We start from the raw sequence: 21,156 nt of genomic DNA, 5'->3' as shown, positions 1-21,156 counted from the left end.
CTCTGCCACAGCACTGCTGTGAGGAATACATATATGACAAGACCTTTGGTCTGGAACTGTGATGGATACCAAGTTGCTACAGCAAATATTGCCCTGGATGACTGCCAAGGATTAATCTTTTGACAATTAGGAACTTGTTTCATTTTTCCAGCATAAGAGAGGGTATGCCTTCACTAACCTAACCTCAGTTTGAAGTATGTCAAGCATATTCTTCAATACAAAATTAAAAGACAGACTGTTATATCTTCAAAAGAGGTGACTAGAAATAGAAAAATCACACTTAAATCTATCCTTGGATACAGGATTAGACAAAGACTGGCTGTGTTTTACTGATGTGTACAGCTTTCAATACCCTCTTAAAAAAATCACTGCTCTGAAGAAAAAATTGAATGAAAAATCTGGTAGAAATTGTATTACTTTATAAGTGATCAAATTCTCTCCTCAGATATATACACATGGGGCCTCATTTGACAGCAAGCCTCTGTAACCAGAAAGCTTTCATATGAACACAGAATCTGACCCACAGATGCAGAAGAACATCTATGTTTGATGTAGCAGATTCTTCCTTTCAGAAGAGTAGCATCTGGCCCTGAAAGTATTTTAACACACTGAGACTGATGCATTTGACATATTGTAGTCTTGCTGAGTTCCTTCGTTTATTTGGAGATGATGAACTTGATAGCAGTCTGCATTACCAAGTGATTAATCAGTCACTTTTGTTATCTGTTAAAAATACATCTGATTAATTTGGTCCAACAACAGAAGAGGAGCTATAGATCCCTTAACAGCTGACCCAGAGAGCATCACTGTATAACAATGGACAGGTTTCATTTATAACATGGTGAACACACCTGGAAACCTGCTTGTAATTAGGAAGTGATAATGAATCCATCTATCAAATGGAGACCAGTCTGTTAGCAGTTCTGGATGCAAACTGTGATATTTACTGTAAATCCCTCTGGCTTTCCCTGGGGGATGCGATTGTAAATTTGAGTCTTTGGCTCCCCAAACGAGGGCCTTTCCAGGCTACAGGTTTAAGGAAGAAGATTTTCTTTTAGGTGAATTCATGGTCTTGCTGCAGCAGTGAATAAAAGTAGCAAGTAACAAGTTACAGACATCAATCTTTTTCTTCAAACATTATTGTGTCTGTTTCAGCACAGGAGAGAGATGTTTAAAGACTCTGATGATCTGGAAAGACAAATGAGATCTGTACAAATAGAAAATGCTTGAATGAAGCAGAAGTAAGGGAGCCTACAGATAATGGATGACGATTAAAAGAGACTTGTGTACCTAGCATAAGTTCCTGACTAAAGGGTACAGGTCATTCAATACCTGTAAAGATTATTGGGGTGATAAAAAGGCTGTTTCACAAATAATGTGATTAACATGAGCTTCTGAAGAAGGCTCAGACTCAAAGAGGGAAGGGAGAAACCTAATGAAGTTCAACAAGGGCAAGTGTGGGGTACTGCACCTGGGGAGACAGAACCTCAAGTACCAGCACAGGTTAGGGCCTGACCTACTACAGAGGAGTTCAGCTGAGAAGGACCTGGGAGTGTTGGTGGATGACAAGTTGACTATGAGCCGGCAGTGTGCCCTTAGGACCAGGAGGGACAATAGTGTCATGGGGTGACTGGGAGGAGCATGGCCAGCAGGTCATGGAAGGTGATCCTCCCCTCTACATGAGAAAGAACTTCTCTACACTGAGGGTGGCAGAGCACTGGAACAGGCTGCCCAGGGGGGTTGTGGAGTTTCCCTCTCTGGAGACATTCAACACCCACCTGGACACATTCCTTTGTAACCTGCCCTAGATGGCCCTTCCAACCCTAATGATTCTATGATTCTGTGAAAAATATAATTACCATCAAATAAAATGGTGAGGAAGGATGAAAGAGAATGGAAGGCGTTTGGAAGAGTCTTGACAACAGCTACTTGTCTTGCTTTTTTTATCAGAATTCAAGTGGAGATATCTGCAGATACCAGAACTCCAGTTCCAAAAAGTAACTAACAGGAACAGAGCCATTGCTCAAGGCATTTGTACACCTCCATCACCCTGGGTAACTGGCACTGATGATCAAATGTAAGTAATGTCTCTGAAGGAAAGCCACAGCAAAAGAGTTCAATACATCTCTGAATATTGATTCCTTGCATAAACCAGAGCAATGCAGATAGGACTGAAAACTGGACATCAGTCTTTACTGTAAAATCAGTTACAATCCAATTAAGTATCTACCAGAAAACCAACAAAAACACTCACATGCAGCAACAAAAGAGAAAAAAAAATCATGCAGGATCAGTCTTCTAAAATCTAACAATACTAAGAGACTTGGCCTGCTTCACAGCCACAAACAGATGATTAAAACATAAAACACACGTCAGAATAAAACTGTTAAATCATTTTACAAGGAGGAATTTTAAAGTTTATTTCCTCCATCTTCTTGGCAACTAGCTAATTACCTGCTTATATCTTCTTAAGATGAGGAGGAAGCTGAAAAGAGGCCATTAATATATCAGATGTTCCCCAGCAGCCCCAAGCCTCTAAACACAGTGGACAGCAGTTTTTACTACAGGAGAGTATGGCCAAGCTCATAACAACATTACTCAAAAGCCCAAACAGCCCTTCAGCTGCCAGTCTTCCGAAGTGTTTGTGGGGAAAATGTCCATTAAGAAAGCTTTAGAATATACACACATGGAAGAAAGTGAAGGAAAGAAGCACAGTGGAGTGCAAACCTTGAACTTTGGCAACCACAGCAAGGGTGCTGCGGCTGTGGTGGAGACTCATGCTTCAGAGTGGCAGGTTTTGCTTGTGGAGAGAAAGAAAACATTCCTCATGGCCCTATGGATACCACTGATCATTCCCAGGGGCATCGTCATGTCTTTGCCATGAGCACCTCCACGATACAGCCAGACTGGAGTGGTTGGAGTCAGAGCAATGTAGCATTTTCCCAGGAACCCTCCCACAGCTGGCAACACGGAGAAAGGCCAGCAGAGCCTTGACAGGCAATGACTGAGAACAGCCTTCAAAAATATGCTAACATGTAAAGATTCACAAAGGTAAAAGATTTGAGAAGAAAGAAACAGCCAGAAGAAACACTTGGTCAAAACAACAGATCTGAAGTAAAAATTCAGCTTTCAACCTGTCATGGTTTAAGCCAGTTGGCAAGTCAGCCACGCAGTTTCTACTCCCCCCCCCTCTCCAGAAGGGATGGGGAGGAGAATCGAAAGAATGTAACTCCCACGGGTTGAGATAAAAACAGTCCGGTAACTAAGGTATAACACAAATCACTACTGCTACCACCAATAATAATAATGATAAGAGAAATAACAAGTGAAGAGAATACGATACCACCCACCGAAAATGAGCCTGACTGAGCAGAGAGGGCCCTTCTGGGTAACTTCCAGTTACATCCCGGGCATGACGTGCTGTGGTATGGAATACCTCTTTGGCTAGTTTGAGTCAGGTGTCCTGTTTCTGCTTCCTCCCAGCTTCCCCTCCTCCTTGGCAGAGCATGAGACTCAAAAAGTCCTTGGTTAGACTAAACATTCTGACCAGCAACTGAAAACATCGGTTTTATCAGCACTGTTCCCAGACCGAAAGTCAAAACCACAGCACTGCATCAGCTACTAATAAGGATAAAAAAATGACTGCTGCTGCTGAACCCAGGACACAACCATAACACCTAATTCAAATTAAAATTAACTTGAAAAAGCCAGAAAAGAGCCACAACCACCCTACCACCCCCAGTGTATTAAGAATGAGCAACAAACTATTAACACCACAGCCAGCAAGAATGCAGGCCATATGTCACTCAATCACCCACAGGCAAATGAACTGATCATGAAAATTTGATGATTTTTTCTGTGGTTGATAAATGCTTAGGAGGGGGTGTGCAGAAAAGGATGACAACAGAAAAAGAAGGTGACAGAAGAAACACAAAGCAGCACAGGTACCTCCAGCCAATGGAGAAGACAAATCAACCCCACACCCTTTTCAAAAGCCCAGAGGAATTGCTGAGAGCGACTGAGGCTGGAAGGATAGCAAAGCACCCTAACAGCCATCCCGTAGATAGGACTTGTATGATCACAGGCTGTTGGATAACCAGCAGTAAGGTTTTAAAAAGGGGTTTATTTCAGGGAGACAACCATTCAGATGAGAAGCTCTCATACGGCTGCAGCCCCAACAGGACCAAGAAAAACTAGAGCATCACAAGACACTAATTGTCCTCTGCAATTTTAGCTGTTACTACAGATGTTAAAGGGTTTTTTTCTGGCACTTGCCAAATACAGCCAAGAGCTGCTGCAGAGGCAGTTCTGTGGCTATTCTGAAATAAGGCAGATAGACACAGTCACCAGTGCCAGTGGAGCTGTCACTGCAAGATAGAGGTCCTGGAAAAGACAATAAGATTATTGAATGCAATGCTGTAGGAAGGATCAAGCAACAGGAAGGCTCGAATGGTTCCACGGAGTGGGGAAGCACAGGGAAGGGGAGGGCAGTGGAAAGCACAGTACAAGACAAAATGGAAGAGAAGGACAGAATCATAGACTCCTAGAATAGTTAGGGTTGGAAAGGATCTTAAGATCATCTAGTTCCAACCCCCCTGCCATGGCTAGGGACACCTCACACTAAACCATGTCAACCAAGGCTCTGTCCAACCTGGCCTTGAACACCGCCAGGGACGGAGCACTGACAGCTTCCCTGGGCAACCCATTCCAGTGCCTCATCACCCTCTCAGTAAAGAATTTCTTCCTTATATCCAATCTAAACTTCCCCTACACCTACCCATTACCCCTTGTCCTGTCACTACAGTCCCTAATGAAGAGTCCATCCCCAGCATCCCTATGGCCCCCCTTCAGATACTGGAAGGCTGCTGTGAGGTCTCCATGCAGCCTTCTCTTCTCCAGGCTGAACAGCCTTAACTTTCTTAGCCTATCTTCATACCAGAGGTGCTCCAGTCCCCTGATCATCCTCGTGGCCCTCCTCTGGACTTGTTCCAAGAGTTCCATGTCCTTTTTATGTTGAGGACACCACAACTGCACACAATACTCCAAGTGAGGTCTCACAAGAGCAGAGTAGAGGGGCAGGATCACCTCCTTCGACCTGCTGGTCACGCTCCTTTTCATGCAGCCCAGGATACAGTTGGCTTTCTGGGCTACGAGCGCACACTGAAGCTAGCTCATGTTCATTTTCTCATCAACCAACACCCCCAAGTCCTTCTCTGCAGGGCTGCTCTGAATCTCTTCTCTGCCCAACCTATAGCCGTGCCTGGGATTGCTCCGACCCAGGTGTAGGACCTTGCACTTGACATGTTTATAAGGTTGGCCTCTGCCCACCTCACAAGCGTGTCAAAGTCCCTCTGGATGGCATCCTTTCCCTCCAGTGTATCAACCGAACCACACAGCTTGATGTCATCAGCAAACTTGCTGAGGGTGCACTCAATCCCACTGTCCATGTCACCGACAAAGATGTTGAACAAGACCGGTCCCAACACCGATCCCTGAGGGACACCACTCGTTACTGGTCTCCAGCTGGACATTGAGCCATTGACCACAACTCTTTGCATGCGGCCATCCAGCCAGTTCTTTATCCACCGAGTGGTCCACCCATCAAATTGATGTCTCTCCAAATTAGAGACAAGGATGTTGTGTGGGACAGTGTCGAACGCTTTGCACAAGTCCAGGTTGATGACATCAACTGTTCTATCCCGTCCATCAGTTCTGTAGCCCCATCATAGAAGGCCACCAAATTGGTCGGGCAGGATTTCCCCTTAGTGAAGCCATGCTGGCTGTCACCAACCACCTCCTTGTTTTTCATGTGCCTTAGCATGCCTTCCAGGAGAATCTGCTCCAAGATTTTGCCAGGCACAGAGGTGAGACTGACTGGTCTGTAATTCCCCGGGTCATTCATTTTCCCCTTCTTGAAAATGGGGGTTATATTTCCCTTTTTCCAGTCATCGGGAACTTCACCTGACTGCCATGACTTTTCAAATATGATGGACAGTGGCTTAACAACTTCATTTGCCAGCTCCTTCAGGACCTGCGGATGGATTTCATCAGGTCCCATGGACTTGTGCACGTTCAGGTTCTCAAGATGGTCTCAAACCAGATCCTCTCCTACAGTGGGCCCTAGGTCTTCATTCTCATAGTCCCTGCGTCTGCCTTCCAAGACTTGGGTGGTGTGGTCAGAGCCTTTGCCAGTGAAGACTGAGGCAAAAAAGTCATTAAGAACCTCAGCCTTCTCCAAATCCAGGGTAGCCTGTTCTCCTGATAGCTTCTGGAGAGGCCCCACATTGTCCCTAGTCTCTTCTATTTGCTATGTACCTATAGAATCCCTTTCTGTTATCATTAACATCTCTAGACAATTTTAATTCTAACTGGGACTTAGCTTTCCTAACCTGGTCCCTAGATGTGACATGGATAACATGTGACAGCAATAGGTCAGGATCTCAATGACTGCCACAGCAAAAGCTACTCAACCAGTACCACCATCCCTCTCCCATCTAGCAACCTGCAGAAAGCAGCCTTCATCTTAGCATTTTGGTGCCGAGGAGATGAGTGCAGAACAGTTGTTTGGCAAGCACCGAAGCTTCAAATTCCATATGGTTTGAATGTGTGTTCCCCAATAAAATATATTTATTAACACAGAGATATTTTTAAATGTGTTTTTCAGAAACTGTCGTTCAAGGGGTACATTATGGGTGGAAGGGTGGAGAAGCAGAGAGTGGGAACAGAGGCCCTCTGAGTGTTGCTCACTGAGGCAAAGCTATTGGGAAAGCAGCACTAGGTAAAACAGCAGATACAGAGCCCACACCAAATTTGTGGGTGATGATGTTAGTGAGGTTGCTAGTTATGCAGGCACACGCAGCAGGGCCACATGGTTCTATCAGATATCAGGAGGTCCCAAGACACAGCTGGGCCAAGCCTGAATTAAGTGCCACCTGAAGACAAAACCCAACACTAAAGTTACTGCAAAACTGGGCTTGGTCAATGATTTAATGTTTGTGAATTGCCTCAGCAACTCTACATTTTTCAGACACTTAATGATATTGCAGCACAGAAAGAAAGCTAAACAAAGAGCCACATTCACTTCAGCTCCATTAAGAACATGGAGAACAAAATCAGTTCCAGACGTATGGGAAAGAACCAGCAATTGCTAACAACAGTAACGCCAGCATTAGTTTTCCAAGAGAAAGATAAAACCATAATGGAATAAAAAAAAAAACCCTCAATCACATAAATCATAAAAGATGACATTTTCAACAATCTGAGTACCATTTGAAAAGAATTATTAAAAGAAATCAAAATTAGTTTATTGAATTTAAAATTCACATCTGAAAGACTGACACTTTCGGAGATATTCTTGTATAAATGGTCAGTAATAACAGTCTATATAATGAGTACACGGTGATTAAGAAATATAGATAGCAATAACTTATTGAGCACATAATTTTTTTTTTCCCCTAAGGAAGGACATTAGCACTGATAGATCCATCTGTGCTCTTCACACCTAGAGTATTGTCTTTGTGGCACACTCTTATATGCCGCCCCAGTACTATTTTGTGAGAACCATTTGTCAGTGCAAGTAAACATCCTCACACCTTTATGTCCTTACAAATACAAAAATATTAGTTGAAATCTGATCTGATAAAAAGGGATTTGTACCTAGTCACCCTACTTATTTTATCCTTGTCTGACAAAGCTACCTGAGAATCTCTTCTCTACTATTGAGTAATCTTACTGCCCTGTCAAACTGTTCACTCCCCACTCTCCCTGACACTCAGGATAGCAGTCTTGTTCATAGCTAGAAAAAGCAGTAACAATCCATCATCATATACACAGAGAAGCTCCTTAATTCCCTGCTTTCTTTTCTTCTACCTTCTCAGAAACCACTTATTTTCCCTTCTTAGAGAAGCCCATCTCTCATTCCTCTTACAGAGACGGCAACTTAAACTTCAAACACAACCGCCTATACTGCCAGTGTTTTTCTGGCATCCCCTAAAGTGATCAGGGCTTTTGAGGGCACTTCCCAAGTCAGTCTCTTGCAGAGATCTGATGGATCAAGTATGCCCAATATCGGTCCCTGTCAAATGTATCATACCAGTACTGCTCTGACAGTGTTTTTGTGAGTAGCACAGGAACAGATTTGGAAACAAACAAATCTTATCCTTGAGACCAGAGACAAGGATATTAAGGAAAGAACATTTTGGTGGATGTGAGTGTATGTTTTCCTACTTACTGCCCAGTAGGGTGGAAGGTGAATTGCTACTTAGCCTTACAGACTGCAGTAAGATTTCTGACTCACTCTGCCAGGCTCAGACAGTACTATCACGTGCATCAGTTAAGTACCTTAGCAAGAGCATGTGCAAAAAATTGACAGCAGTGGTTTTATCAAAGCATGAAAACATAAATGTGCCCTTATTCAGAATGACAAAACAAATTACTAGAATATGAACACATCCTTTAGGGTCACTTGCAAAACAAGAGGATAGGTGCTGTAGGCCCTTTTGTTGTTGGTAGGTGAAAAATTATTAGTTACAAGAGGGGAAAAAAAAAGCCCCAATGGATTTCCTCCCCTCCAGCCATTTCTTCCTTCCATTTTTTCTTTGACGTTTACCTGATAAACTTGGCTATTTTATTTTTTTCTAAAGTGAAATTCTGGACAGTATTTCTATAAATCTCCAGGGTTTGCATATAGTCCCTCCTCATAATAGCTGCAACCTTAAACTGGGTTCTCCCAGCTTGCCTCCAAATTCCTTCAAACCAGCTCTACCCAGACTCCCTATAAAGCCTCTCAAATAAGCACAACTGCAATAGGAATTTTCATTGTAAGAGCAGTCTTTTTTTTAGACATTTCTCTCTGCCACAGTCCAGTTTTGCCCATGATCCTTGTGACTCAAAGTCAGAGTAAGGACAATATAAACTGCATAAATGCACCTGGTCAACCTTCTTTTCCTACTGACAGAGTAAGTTAATGCACTCTGGCAATGGGCTTCTGAAGTTTTTCACCTATTTCTACTTTCTGAAAGCTCCCAGGCCAACCAGCCCCTGAGAGTTCTATCCCAGTCTTTATTCTCTGTTACTGGAATCCCTAAAACAGCTATGCTGTCCTCTCCAACTGCAAAGCAAATGGAACAAAATCTTAAAATTAATTTGTAGCTGAGGATACTGTTCAACATGGTGCATGTCCCCAGAAAGCAAAGACATAGGCACTGTTTTACAGACTACTTCCATGGAATGCTAGAGAAAGTGGTTTCAGAGTGAGGTAGGATGCTTCAGGAAAGCATTTGCACCCCATATAAGAGAGATCCCATGCACTAGTTGAACTTATTCATTCTTTAGAATGAAGAAACATCAACAAGCAGCAGTTGCTTCCTTGTATTTCTGATGCAGCTGTAAAAGTGAGGTCTGACTGCCAGCTCCTGTTGAAAGAAATTACTGTTAAGGGCTGAGGAAAAGGGCTGGATATAATGTAAATGGATGGAGTGCCATGATTATTGTCCATAGCACTCATTTCTTCGATGTCAAAGAAAACCTCATCCCACAGGAGAAAGTAAGGAACTCTGCAATAGATCGTCCCTACAGAATCAAAGTGTCACAGAATTCACACGGCACAGAAGGGGACTGTAAAACTGTTTCAAATAATTCACTGGTGGTTCTCATGCAGAAAATCATTCTTAGTTCAATCAAAACAATCTTTAGGATCATACCCTTTGTACAAAGGATTTACTGTACAAAGGATTCACATACTTGTTGATTTTCCACTTTCAGTTGTCCAAGTGAAGAACTGGATGGATAAGGGAATTTCTTTTGGTAGACACTAGTTTCCTGCAGCATACGAATGTAGGTCTTCATCTCTCCAAGTAGGACCACAGCAACATCCGCAACATGTGGGTGGCTCCTGTGTTGCTCAGCTGACTCGACCAATCTGAGCACTCAAGACCGCACTCTGTGGAATTTTCCGCAGTCCCAGAGGCAATGACTGCCATGAGAAAATTGGGAAAAAGTGAGATTTGAAGACTACATCATGAAAGCACACCACTTCCAGCAACAGATTTAAAGCCTACTGTGCTTTCAGCAGTGAGGCTGGACTGCTCCTGGGAAGCACCTGGTTCTGTCCAGGTCTCTTCCCTCGAGGGCAGAACCAATGCCAACTAGTCTTTGGAAATGATAGTGTTTAAGCCAGCAGAGTGCGTCACAGTCTATTTTGAAGGTCTTTTTCACTGATACATGGAAGCTATCCTTTGGGCACCAAAAGAAATTATAAAGTTATTTCCCTTTTGGTACCATGAATGGAGAGTCTCAGACAACTGAAGAGCATTCTACTTGGTATACAGGATTTCCAGGGGCAGAAGAGACACATGATCCTTTTGCCCTCTAAGACAGTTACTGCACAGCACAATAGGTATGGCTTACAGACAAAATATTTTGTGTCCCCATTTCACAAGGGCACTTTGCCAGTCTGTCCAGCTGTTTATTACTTCAATAGTTAAAGGCATTCAAACCAGAAGAACAGAGGATTGTAAACAGATCTACGGATTGTACAGTTCTTGAAGATTTCAAAGCAGTTCAGCCCAAGCTAAAAGCTAGCAGGTTGGAAACCATTTAGACATCTTACTGCCATGGTCAGTAAGAGGAAACCAAAGTTTCAGCCTACCTCCTGCCTTGAGTAAACAAGACACATGTGTAGCCCTGTCAGAATTAACTAGTCACGAACAAGGCTCAAGCACATTTAAAACTGAACCTATACTGACACAGACTTGAAAGAGAAATGTATTGTTGGTAAGCATATATAAAACTCATTTCTCATTTACAGAAAGGGAAAAGAAAGACCAAGTCTGATACAAGTTTGCAGATAGTCTTAGTACTTGAGCTTTCTAGATGTACAAAGGGTTTGCTAAGAAAGGAAAACATGCTGAGGATTTGATCTATATTCCATAAAGGTCTTTGCAGTCATATAAAATGACCCAGACTTATTACAGCCTCAAAAGGCACACACAGTTAATACTGATTTTATCAAATATCATAATACTATTCAGGCTAGCATTGCTTTTGAAAGTATCTGCATAATGAATAACACGTCAAGCTGTGTAAATCTTTACATTTTTTGTTTCTCATCTAGTTTTAAAACAAGGTCAAAAGCAAAGCTATTTGTTCATTCTAATTTTTTTTACTTTTAAGCAGAAATATGATTTGTTATTTTTCAAGCATTCGTGGCCCCTCCTTAATTTTAAGCAAGGAGAAACAGTCCTGACATATTACATATGACATAATGGATTTCTGGAAGAATTTTTTGCTGATTAACCATGCAGTAAAATTAAATGCTTAATAGAAAACACTTGGCACAAGCTCCCTGATCAAAATGTCACCTTGAAAATGACTCAAAGTCATTTGTCACTGTAGAGTTTACCCATGTTGCAAAATAGTGGCATCCCATACTAAGCCATGGCAACAGCAACTGGCCTGCGGTGATGAGGAAATTACAGGTATTACCTTTCTGGCTATCCACAGATAATTAGCAGCTCCCATAGGTTGCAACAATCTAGGAAATACCAAGTCAAAGGCTATTCTTGTGCAATCTGACAGCACTTTGCTATCTTTGGCCAAGGTTAAATTTGGGTCATTGTACATGTAAATGTATGGAATCAAGCATTTGATGCCGAACAAGCTTCATTCAGTGTTCGACCTTTACAGAGTATGTTTTTCTTGTAGTATCTAGAAATCATTTGTAAAAACTGGTATCCAAAGTGTGAATACAGCTGAGAGGTTATAAATGGAACTAGGTATTTTCACTTGCTCTGCTGCTATAAAGATGTCTGAGCCCTGATATTTTAGACAGAACAAGCTTCAGCTGAGAAATGACATCAACATTAGTCCACACAGTGCCCCTTCTGATTGCAGGCAAAATGAAGACTCCTCAGACAGGCGACTCAATGCCCTCATAAAGGGTAAAAGTCAGATTCTGCCCTTTTGAAGAAAAATGTTGGTAGCTGTCTGCCTGCCTTGAAAACTACCATATGCTCTCCACAGATATGGCTGAGAACAAATACGGTTAGCGTTTTACCCCTACATGTCTTTGCTTATTAGTTTTATGTCATTCAGATTGCCTCAGTGTTATTGTGCATTTAAGAAGCTATTTATTACCCTTGCCTTTTAGGAAATTATACGAATACCTGGAACATATGAAACACTTGGGTAGAAATGCCATGGTCTAATTTTTTTATCCAGTATTTGTGGCATATGCAATAGAAATTAATACATCACAGTGTCCCCTAATAGCCCTATTCTCATCACATACATAGTAAACACAGCTTCTATCACAAAACATGGCACAGCAAGCACAGTGGTAGCTGGCATGTTGTATCCCCTTCATTCTGCAGGTTTTCACGTCTCCTTTCCTTCTGTCTCCACTCTCTGCAGTCCATTACTAGATGTCCACCATGTGAAAGAAATAGCTCCAGGTCCCCTCTAAAAACTTAGTGTAATTCATCTGGTCATGGGAATGGAGACACTTCCTAGCCCACAGTAGGCAGCCATATGCCCTGAAGCACTTTCCGCTGACAGAAACATGCACCAGAAGTGGGATTTACTCCATAGTCTGAACATTACACCACAGCACAACATAGAAGGATCCTTGATGGCTTCTTTAGGTAAAAGCAAAGACTGTATTTCTTTATGCATGAGTCACCTGGTTCCATAACCAATATTATTAAGCATACTTTTTACTTTTTAAAGTGAGATTTTTTGTATCTAAAACCTGAGAGCCTCTGGTGCTACAGTACCTGTCAAAATGCTTCTTTAATTTTCCATATGTTCCTGCATTTGCAGTTTGAGACAGACCATTTGGACAGTACTTCATGGTGCTTTCTCCTACTTACAGACCCGGGAATGCTGTGATATACAGGGCGGGCTCTTGGCAAGACATGCTAAAACAAAGTCCATGATTGATTTAATAAGGCCTGAGTGGTCTTTTTCTCTCTCCCTAAACAGCCTGTGGTACAGAGGGGAAAAAACCAAACATCATCACAGTACTAACGTTAACCTTTAGGTAATGAGTACCACAATTTAGGTCATCCAGTTTAGGTCAGTTCAGAAAAATCACATGGAGACATGTACAGGAGGATACTAATGAGTATGCTCAGATGCCTCCCCTCCATCACTGGTAAACACAGATATGCTATGATGGACCAGTCACATCTTTGTGCCACACCAAAGGTTAGGAGCATTGTTCACTTTTACTGGCTTTATGAGTACTTCTGCTCTGTGTGTAACCTATCGGAGAACAAACTGGTCCAGTGAAGGGGCACAATGAGCAGAAATGTGGTACCAACAGGAAATGTTCATCACTGGCACACAAATGTGCATACAATATGCAAATCACTCTCACACTGCTTTGTTATTGGCAGTGAACAGAAGGCATCTTCCTACTCCTCCTCCCCAGAGACTAAAACTACTTGTGGAGGAAAGAGTAGGATATTCCTCAAAAACAGCACATGCCAATGACTCGGCTCCTTTCCCTGAACTGAAGATCTTACGATAACCTACACTTTGGTGTGTGCCATAATCCAGTGAATCTGCAAAGAACTCATGAATTTGCAGGACAATAGATGACATGACACATTACAGATTCCAATCAGCATCTTTGCAAGAAGCTTGTGTTACGAAAGTCCATTCACAAAACACAAGGACTTTATGTCCCTGCAGTTGATTTTGAGAGGCTGCTTTGGAACCTCCTTCCTCCACTGGCCAGGAAAGCCTCTCTTTCCTCTACAAACTGCATTAATTTCTGACCTGTGCATTCCCAGTTGCTCTTGTGCAAACACTGTCCACCAGGTTTAATTCCTTTCACCTCTAGCAGCTTTCCCATCTGTTGTACTTAGTGCACACCGTATTGTTGCTCAGCCTGCACTTTGCCAGACTAAACATGCCAGGCTCTTTCAGTCTTCCTTCTCCATGTCTACTTCTAGCTGACACTTGCTTTCCTGTTGCACAATACACTCCCAGTCCTGTACTGCACACCATTTCAGTTGTTCCAGTTTTAATGTGTGGAAAGTGCTGAGCATCCATAACTTCCAATTTTTGTTTGAAAAACCCTCATTACCTCTAGATAGTACATTTACAAACAGTCTGCTACCAAGTTACACATATAAAATAACCTAGCCCGGTGAAGATACAGTATATAAAAAATGTTGCTTCTATGGACCATTTGCTTCTATGGTGAAACATAAAGCACTTACTGTTCTGGAATAGAAGCTTATATTCACCATTTCTGATTAAGGTTTCTGGCTAAGACTGTGTGTTTTACTGTATAATATAGCAAAGTCAAATGCTCTTATTATGTTGCCTCTGTACATCAAGCTTGTCTCACACATCCTGTGCAATTCATTGATTTTATTTTCATGTATCTAAAGTAGTTCATGTCACTGCCAGGATGTACAAAACTAAAACAACTCAGAGGGTGTACCTTACAACTCCACTTCTGCCATTGCCTTGAAATGCTTATTAGTTTTTAATGTGGAAGAGATGATCATACAGAACATAACTCACTTTAGTTAGTGTAAGCAGAATATTAGTCTGGTTAAAGAGACAGCATAGAAAGTCCTTAGCTGCAGCACAGCAATGAAATACACGGGATAATGCCACATGTGATACACAAATCCCTAAAGAAAGACTTCCTGCATTCCTTTTTAAGTTTACTTAAGCTTATTTCCTTCAAAGATTTTACTTCTTTCAGAAGAAGGTCAAGGAAACTCTCCTGTACTTCTCCCTGAGCAGAAAAGGAGATGAAACATCTACAAACTGCCTGTATGAGCTCAGAAAATGGCTTTGTGGCCCAGAGCTGTTGTCCTTTTTGCCACCCCTGGCAGAGAACTACACACGTACTGTTGCTATTTCTTTGTTCTGTCCTACCCTTCTCGTCTCCTGTTTGACTGGCAATCCTGTCCAAAGGAGAAAGCCCTCTTGTGAGTGATCCAAGCCACCTGAACCAGAGTTGATGCCACTAACATGCTTCCAGCTTCTTTCACCAAGTGGTCTGAGGTCTTTCCAGGGCACCACCCATCCCTTTGTCATCAGTAGCATCAGATTAATACCATCTCAAATGGTACATCAATACAACTACATGAACCATTTACTTGGGACAAAAGGTTACCCCCTTTCAGCTGCTCTTTGGTATCTCTGTGTACCTGGTAGTAGAGTGATAACTCCTCTGATGTAATAACTGCAAAAGTTGCTGTGAGATAAAGCCAGCTTGAGTGAGGCACAGCAACTGGGGGGACCTCAAATGAGCATGTCCACATATGAAAGCTCAGGAACTGTAAGTGATTTCTGCCCATGGATGAGAACACAAACCTCCTGCCGGGACCCATAGGGAGTCTGGAGAACTTCTCTGAGGGCAAAACTCAACTCTACCCTTAAAGCTCAAATGAAAAAGATAATAAAAATCCCTTCCACGTACAGCCACGTGACACGCAGCTACAGTTGCATGACGGAATAGTACAACTTGGTCTGTTCCTGCCTTTGTTGCCAAGAGAAGCAACAGACTTAATATTTAGCTTTATGTAGTGCTTTTTGTCCTACTTTTAAATGCTAAATAAACCTTGTTTGGAAAAAGCACTTCAGGAACCTCAGTGACGCAGAGCCTCTTCACCGGCAGAGCCCCAGTAACAGCGGTGCTCGGTCAGAGACATGCCCCGGGCTCCTCTTCTTGCAGGCAGTATCAATGGGTTTTGTCCCCAGTACACATACACTTTCATGAGGACCCAAAACCAACACTAATACAGGGAAAACTGATTAATCAAGCTCATAGTTATTCTATCTCAACAACTAGCTGCAGAACACAAGGTAAAATGTGCCTGTGCAACCCAGGAAAAGCAATACGCTACCCCGTCTGCCTGAATTGCTGCGTAGCTGCTGCTGCTCACCTCATTCAGCATCACTGCTTTCCGCTCCGCATTCACCAGGAAATAACTATGGTAAGCACCTGACAGCAACTAGCACATGGCATAACTATGGGGGCTTTCCATAGCTAGCCCTACACACAGAAAAGAGGGTAACACCACAAGGTGTTTGCTACTGTCTCTCCTCAATAGCTGATGGACTTTTTAACACCAGTTTTTCCAGTCAAGCTTAAATAACAGCACCGTTAGTTACTACAGTAGGTATTTTCATGGCATATCCTCTCCTCTTTAACAAAAAAAGCAAACAACAACAACAAAAAAAAAACCCTGCCCAAGGAGTTCATGCTGAAAAAATAAACTCCTGTGATCCACACAGAGCAGATTCCACTGTGAAAACATTCCTGTTCTCTTCAGGAATGTGAAACTGTTTAACTCCATCTAAACACCAGGCTCCACAGCCTGGAAAGGACCTGGCTGGGTTTTAGATTTGCAAACCAAGATGAACATCCCACCAGCCTCAAATCAGGCCACACAGAAAAAGGGAAGTAATAAGGAGTTACGAAGCTGTCATTTGCACTGTGAACCTTAGAGACACTACGTTGTGCAGGCTTTACATCCCTCATCTGAACATGGTAGGAAATGCATTGGTCTGAGAGGAAACTTCTGCAAATGCAAAGGAAGCATAGTGACTGCCAAGTGGGGGGATTTGGGGAATTGCTGCGTGTAACTTTACAAAATCCTGTTGATATGGTGAAGTTCTCACTTCAATAATTACAGTATCAGCAAGTGCCTCTACTGATAGCACAATGCAGCGTGGGATCTGGCTTTGCAAGCTGAGCTTGGGTCAGCAATGCAGGTCAGCAGCAGCTCCCTGTCAGTCTGTTCCTCCGTGGTCAGCGGGTGCTGGGGCAAAAGCACTACCAGGACAAGGTAGTGGGGCAGGTGCTATCCCTTTCCACAGAAAGGGAAGGTGGTTCTTGGCAGTGCTAAGATGGGAAGCTAGGGCAGGCTCCAGCAGCAGCCCATGGGCCTGCAGCACCAACTCTGCCCAGAAAAGACAAATCACGAGGTGTCTAAAGGGCACTGCACCCCACATGGTTTAGAAATAACCTTCCATAATGTCTTCAGCAGGAGGACCTTAACAACTGAGTTATAGTTGCACAGGGTATATCTATGTGTATGCTTAGGCTGTCACCGATCTTCACTAACCAGGGATTTAACAGATTTTTTCTATGGCAGGATCTCATTATGGTTTTGAAATCATAGATATATGCAGAGGCAGTTACAGACCCCTGAATTTATTCTGCACACATTTCCCAAGATTTGTAAGATACACACAAATAAGCACAAAGAGAGCTAAAAGAAGAGAAGTTATTTGCCTAACCTCAGTATCCTGAAGTTAGATGTCTAGTTCTGAGCTAGCCCTTCAAGTAGGTATTTGTAAGGGTACCTCAGTATCATCCTTCCTAGACAGACACCACCCTGCAAGTGCTTGTTCACTGCCTGTCAAGGGGGCTTGCAATAATGAGTTAGTGTATAAGTTCTAGAGACGTCTAAAACTGAGCAAGATAAATCCAGGCATCCACATATGTCTTTGCAGAGGTACAGGAAAGGCTCTTTTTGACGCCACCAAGACTTGCATGCCAAGCCTGAGTGGCACTCCCACCATCCTGCAGTGTGATGCCCACAGCTCCCAGGGCATCACTTGGCCCATCTCCTACTCCTGTGAGTCTATAGGCAAGGCCTGAATATACATCAGATGTGCATCATTAGCAATGACGTTTCCCGCATTTGCAGTGCATAAACTTATTCCTATAACAACTCTCGCTGTTCTCCATCATTTGGCTGGTGCTCAGTGATGTAACTCAGTGTAAATGAAAGAAACCCCTTCTTCTCCAGCCTCAACAATGTGCCCATTTGTGAGCAAAGACACTGCTTCCCCCTGCGGATCTGGTTAGTAGCGATATTTTATTTAAAATTCTTGTGGAAGCTTATGGGCTGAAGTAACTGTGATGTGAAAACCAGATGTCCAAGGCAGAGGAAAGATTCAAAGGCCTTACAGGAATGGGGAGAGTCATAATTCAGCTTCAGAGCCCAAGGTACTCCTCCCCATGATGGGTCCTGGCAATGGGCAGGGTGCTGTAGGGTTACACATGGGGCTATGCAATAAAGCACATCTGTGCTTTCACCATGGGACAGGCCTGTGCTTAGACATGGGAGGGAGGAAAAGGAGATAAGCTGGGGCTCATGGTTAGGCCTCACTTTCCCTGCAGTCAGCCACATCCCAGCACTGCCACCTCACTCATCCTCATGACCCTCACACCCCAGAATGAACAGGAGCACAGCCAGCGTGGCAGCAGCAGTGGGCAGCATCCTACATCAGCTGATGCGCCTCAGCCACCATATTGTGGATGTCACCATGCAGTACCAGCAGCTGTAACAAACCATGAGGCCAGCAACCAGGATGCCTCATCACCCCGACAGAGAATTGAACTGCAACACAACTATGCATGAGCAGGCAGTGGTATGCTGCTCCAATATGCTTAGTCCTAAGAGCTGATAAGTCTATTTAAGCCTACCTAAGCCACTAAAATAGAGCCCCACACAATATCATACTGCTGTGATACTGAGAAGACCTTAAGCTCAGAGTCAACAAAAAGTCAACATGCTCTCCAACTAGTTTTCTTATTCAAAACATACACCTTAACAATCTGCAAGTTTAAGGCAGCAAGGAAATCTTGACAGCAGGCTTCAGTAAAAAGTAGCATCATTTCTAACTTTGTTACCACCAAAACCATAGGAATAATTAAAAGCCCCAAACACTAGAGGAAGCCAGGTCCTCCAAGCCCTTCTGCTCCAAAGTGGGGGACAGCCCACCAGAGCTACCATACAGTTTGTGCTTCCTTTAGAAGAATGACTGCAGCTAGTTTAGGATTTTCTGAGTGTGCCCGTATGATTCTCCACTTATAAACTTGACTGAGATACAAGAAATGAAAACCTCAAAATGGCTCTGATATAAACCAGTCTCCAATTACATGCCAAAGCCAGCCTGAACAGTTTTGGATACATAAAAATTTTGAATATGTGTTTTTGCAACTGTAGGTGTTTCAGTTCTTGCCAAAATGATTTTGAATTGTTTTAAAGGTGTCCCTGCAAGTCTGCCAAAGGATGGGCTCGCTGACAGATAAGATAGTAATAGATGGCAAAATAGCACGAAACTCCTTTCCACTCAAAATGCTGGTGAGAGCTTGTTTAAATAGGAAGATTATTTGTCTGCAAGTGCTATAACAGAACTATTGTAGTTTGATCATGTTTACTTTAAGACTTCAAGCTGTAAATATATCAAGAGGAGCTCTTCATTCACTTTTACTATGGACATAATGAATGCAAATATGCCTTTTTAATAGTTTGTGTCTTTCAGCTTCATCCAAGCACTATTAAGAAAACAGATATGGAGTTATTCCAAGAGAACATCCACCAAATCTATTCTTTTTTTCCCTCTCCAGTACATAACAAAATGTGATCTTTATTACAAATTATTACAGGCAAACTGCTGGAAGCTGATCTTTTATAACCTGCTGTCTTACTTTGATTGTAGCAAAACATGAAAATATTTAGATACACAATCATCATTGTTCCTTTAACAGTTTCCTTTGGATATGTATTTTAAAACACCATCTCTGTTCTTTGTAAATTTGTTTTCATATTTTTAATTTAGTTTCCTTATATACAGATACATGCTTTTATCAGATAAAATTGGAAGTATTCTGCTCACATTTTGACTCCTATTAATTCCTTCTCTTGACTAATAAAACCATCTTTTTTTTTTTGAGGTTAAAGTGTTGAAGAGTTGAGGATAAACCCCAGGAAGTCAAGGGTTTAAGTCAGGACACTTCTGTCTGCAACTGTCCTAAAGCAAACAGTACTGGTGACACTAAGGCAAGGTGAACACCTATGCACAGTAATACTCCCAGTGGTATTAACCATTATGGCATTCACCAATCTTGACATTGAGTACAAGACGACACTACTAAACTTGGATGTAACAGAAGTGCGTGCAAGAGTGTAAATTATACCGGCCTTCATATGAGATAAAAATGAAGAGCTGAAAAATATATCTTACAGGTACATCCAGTTGTATGGACCACCAAGATGCACTTTGGTACGAGCCTACGCAAAACTGCAGCCTAGTGACATTGCTTTCCACCTTTAAAACCACCTTATAACCTCCCATCCTAAAATATCTTCAAATATATGGAAACTTCTAAATTCAAAGACATCCTAAATACTGCTTTAACTGCTGCAACAAAACCAGAAACACGGACACACACACAGGCTCCTTCAGGCAGGGAAGTACTCCGTATTTCCCTGTAAGGAGGGCCCTTCTTTAATAAGAGCTTCATCCGATCACTGTCATTGTTCTAGATAATGGATTACCTACACATACATTTTCAAGAGTAATGACACTCTTGCTTATTAAAGACCTCTCAGCTGAAGGGGCAGAATATTATGAACTGGCCAATCCATTCATTTCCTTGAATATGTTATTCAGTATTTTATGCTAAACCAGCAATACACCATCCATTTTAGTACAATGATCCTTATGTTCAATAAAACTGAAGTGCTGGATCATAAATCATTATAGTCATTTATTTTACATTAGACACATTAGCCACTATATTCCATAATCTATTACAATAAGGTGGATTTAAATGTACCCCAAGGAACTGCAATAATAACTTGAGAACCAAATATAGCAATTATGGATAAAATATGCTTAAACTAAAACTGCACTAGCTGCATAGACTGCTGTGAACTTTAAATAGAATTTAGGGAGGATGATAACTGTCCCGGAATAAACAAGCAACGCAGGAAAATCAGAACATCCTATCTATATTTCAGGTTGTTTAACATGCCCTATATACAAGGGAGGGGATGTTACGCTTATAAACCAGTGTCTAATAAAACAATGATATTCCATTATTACTAGTTATGTTATCTTCCCAACACATGAAAATTTCCTAGATTTTCCTGGTGTGTTACATCCTGCTTATATTGCTAAACCGTGCTCTCCCTTGCTCTCTGGTTAACCTGTTTGGACCCACTGAATGCTTTTCAGACTCCCTCCAACCATTTTTAACAGTTTTGGTAAATTTTCCATAACATGTCCAGACTTTTCTGGTGCTCTTTCATCTTCAGGCTCAGCGACGACAAAGGGGATAGCCTGTTTGTCTCCTTCCAGACGCAATGTCTCCACACAGTCTTA

General features: G+C 42.3%; 1 protein-coding gene across 3 annotated transcripts in view; it reads right to left on the bottom strand.

Moving 5' to 3' along the window:
- The window catches only part of RARB (retinoic acid receptor beta), a gene marked incomplete at its 5' end in the record, with an annotated part of 192,368 nt that overhangs the window by 115,401 nt on the left and 55,811 nt on the right, over nucleotides 1-21,156 (bottom strand). The window contains one exon of one of the 3 annotated variants that reach the window (XM_080610161.1): nucleotides 14,949-15,054. The exons of the other annotated variants lie outside the window; for them this stretch is intronic. Within the exon in view, the coding sequence (XP_080466287.1) occupies nucleotides 14,949-15,054 (106 nt within the window). The remainder of the gene's footprint in view (nucleotides 1-14,948; nucleotides 15,055-21,156) is intronic. 3 annotated transcript variants of the gene reach the window in all.

This window comes from Psittacula echo (assembly GCF_963264785.1).
Source record: "Psittacula echo genome assembly, chromosome: 2".
In the NCBI taxonomy this organism is placed as follows: domain Eukaryota; kingdom Metazoa; phylum Chordata; class Aves; order Psittaciformes; family Psittacidae; genus Psittacula; species Psittacula echo.
This window is presented reverse-complemented; position numbering and strand designations above follow the sequence as displayed.